At 66.8% G+C, this 2,042-nt stretch overlaps 1 protein-coding gene across 1 annotated transcript in view; it reads left to right on the plus strand.

Moving 5' to 3' along the window:
* Positions 1-2,042, plus strand: part of RIC8A (RIC8 guanine nucleotide exchange factor A) — a 6,790-nt gene that overhangs the window by 2,159 nt on the left and 2,589 nt on the right. The window contains exons 3-5 of the mRNA XM_014539195.1: positions 2-285; positions 634-725; positions 1,172-1,322. Coding sequence (XP_014394681.1) covers positions 2-285; positions 634-725; positions 1,172-1,322 — 527 coding nt within the window. The remainder of the gene's footprint in view (position 1; positions 286-633; positions 726-1,171; positions 1,323-2,042) is intronic.

The raw sequence follows: 2,042 nt of genomic DNA on the forward strand, positions 1-2,042 counted from the left end.
CGCGTGGGGCTGCACGGGGAGAGCAGCTTCCCCCACGAGGTCCAGCTCTTTGACCTGCGCCTCCTGTTCCTGCTCACGGCACTCCGCCCCGAGGTGCGCCAGCAGCTGTTCCAGGAGCTGCAGGGCGTGCCCCTGCTCACGGAGGCCCTGCAGCTGACGCTGGGAGTGGCCCCGGGCCAGAGCCCACCAGAGCGCCTTCCTCCCCAGCAGACCGAGCGGGCCATGGAGGTCCTCAAGGTGCTCTTCAACATCACTTTCGACTCCGTCAGGAGGGAAGTGGACGAGGTGAGGGCTGCCCTGCGCCCGTGGCTGGTGCCTCCTGGACCTGCCGCGCTGAGGGGCACCCTCATGTGTCGGATGTCAGCCTCGGACAGGACGCTCAGCCCGCAGCAAGGGGGTGTCCGTTCTGGGCAGTGGCATCAGGGGCGGTTCCTGAGGGCGGGGGAGGCTGTGTGGCGAGAGGCTGAGGGCAACTTCCCTACACAGTGTGATGTCGTTCAAGGGACCCATGGCCATTCTTAAGGGGGGGATGCATTAGAGGAGACAGCACGCGTGGCCCAGGCAGCAGGACGTCGCTGGCAGCAGGGGACGGGTGTGGCTCTCTGCCACAGGAGCCCCCTTCTCTCTGGTCAGGACGACGCTGCCCTTTACCGGCGCCTGGGGACTCTGCTGCGGCACTGCGTGATGGTGGCTGCTGCTGGGGACCGCACGGAGGAGTTCCACGGGTGAGGCGGGCCCGTCGTGCTGGAGGGAGGGCACTCACCTGTCTGGATGGTGGTCCCAGCTCGCCCTAGAGCACCCACATCCATCTGGGGGGAACCAGCATCAGGGGTTTCCAGAAAGGCTGGGACAGGAGCCCGGGGGAGGGGCAGGGCTGTGCCGCGGGGCCCTGGGCAGTGGCAGCGAAGGCCTGGTCTCTCCCCACTTCCCAGTGACCAGAGCTTGGGCCGGTGCTGGCTTCCGGAGATCGTCTGGGATGCTTCAGCCCAAACAGGGTGGCAGGCGGGGCGCCCTCCTCGGGGACCCTCCCCGAGTGCGCCCCTGAGACCAGTCCCCCCTTCAGCTCCGGCCCCTGGTTGCTGGCTCGTGTCACGTGTAGCCCCAGCAGGTGCACCGAGAGCCGTGCTGCACAGGGGCCTGGCCTTACCCAGTCCCCTCCCTCTGTCCCCAGCCACGCAGTGAACCTCCTGGGGAACCTGCCCGTCAAGTGTCTGGATGTCCTGCTGGCTCTGGAGCCGCGCAAAGGCTCCCTGGAGTTCCTGGGCGTGAACATGGACGTGATGGGCGCCCTCCTCAGCTTCCTGGAGAAGCGCCTGCACCAGGTGGGGGGGCCCTGCGGGGCTGCCCAGGGGCCCTGCTTCCCACTGGCTGGTGGGGGTCAGCTCAGTAGTGCTTGTGTTTTAGATGTTTGAGGGGTCTGGACCTTGGACTCAGTGTCACTGTGCACAGGCATCCCTTGGGGACCAGCACCCGCTGTCCCGTGATCCACAGGAACCCCGAGCCAGAGGCTCCTGAGGCCTGTAGCTGCCCGACACCGGCCGGCGGGCGGGCTCTCACCGGCCCTCTGGGAGCTCCCAGGCACTGTGAGGCCACAGAGCCAGACGGAGGGTCAGTGGGTCCCTTGGAATCCACGTCGCCCATGTGCACTGAGAGCTGGTCACACACCTGGCATTGGACGTGGCTTTGACTATCTGTCCCTGTCACTGTCGCTACCGCTGCTGGTGTTGGGGTGCAGGGAGGTACCCAGGCAGCGGTGCGGGGCTGCAGACGCTCCCTGCAGAGGAGCGGGTTTGTCCTTGCTAGTTGGCCACCGTCTTCTGAGGGCGACTTGGTGCCAGTGGTGTCCTAACAGCGTGAAATGCTGTGTTTCCCACAACCCTGGTGTGTGGGCGAGGGAGTTGGACTCGGAGCAGTCCAGCCACAGAGCACATGTGAGGCCTGGGAGTCCCACCCGGGCCCTCCGAGACCAGCACGTGTGCGTGTGGCCGGCCTGGGGTCTGCACACCTCACCGCCGGCTCCTCCGCAGACGCACCGGCTGAAG

Source organism: Myotis brandtii, unplaced genomic scaffold (assembly GCF_000412655.1).
Source record: "Myotis brandtii unplaced genomic scaffold, ASM41265v1 scaffold2089, whole genome shotgun sequence".
Lineage (NCBI taxonomy): Eukaryota > Metazoa > Chordata > Mammalia > Chiroptera > Vespertilionidae > Myotis > Myotis brandtii.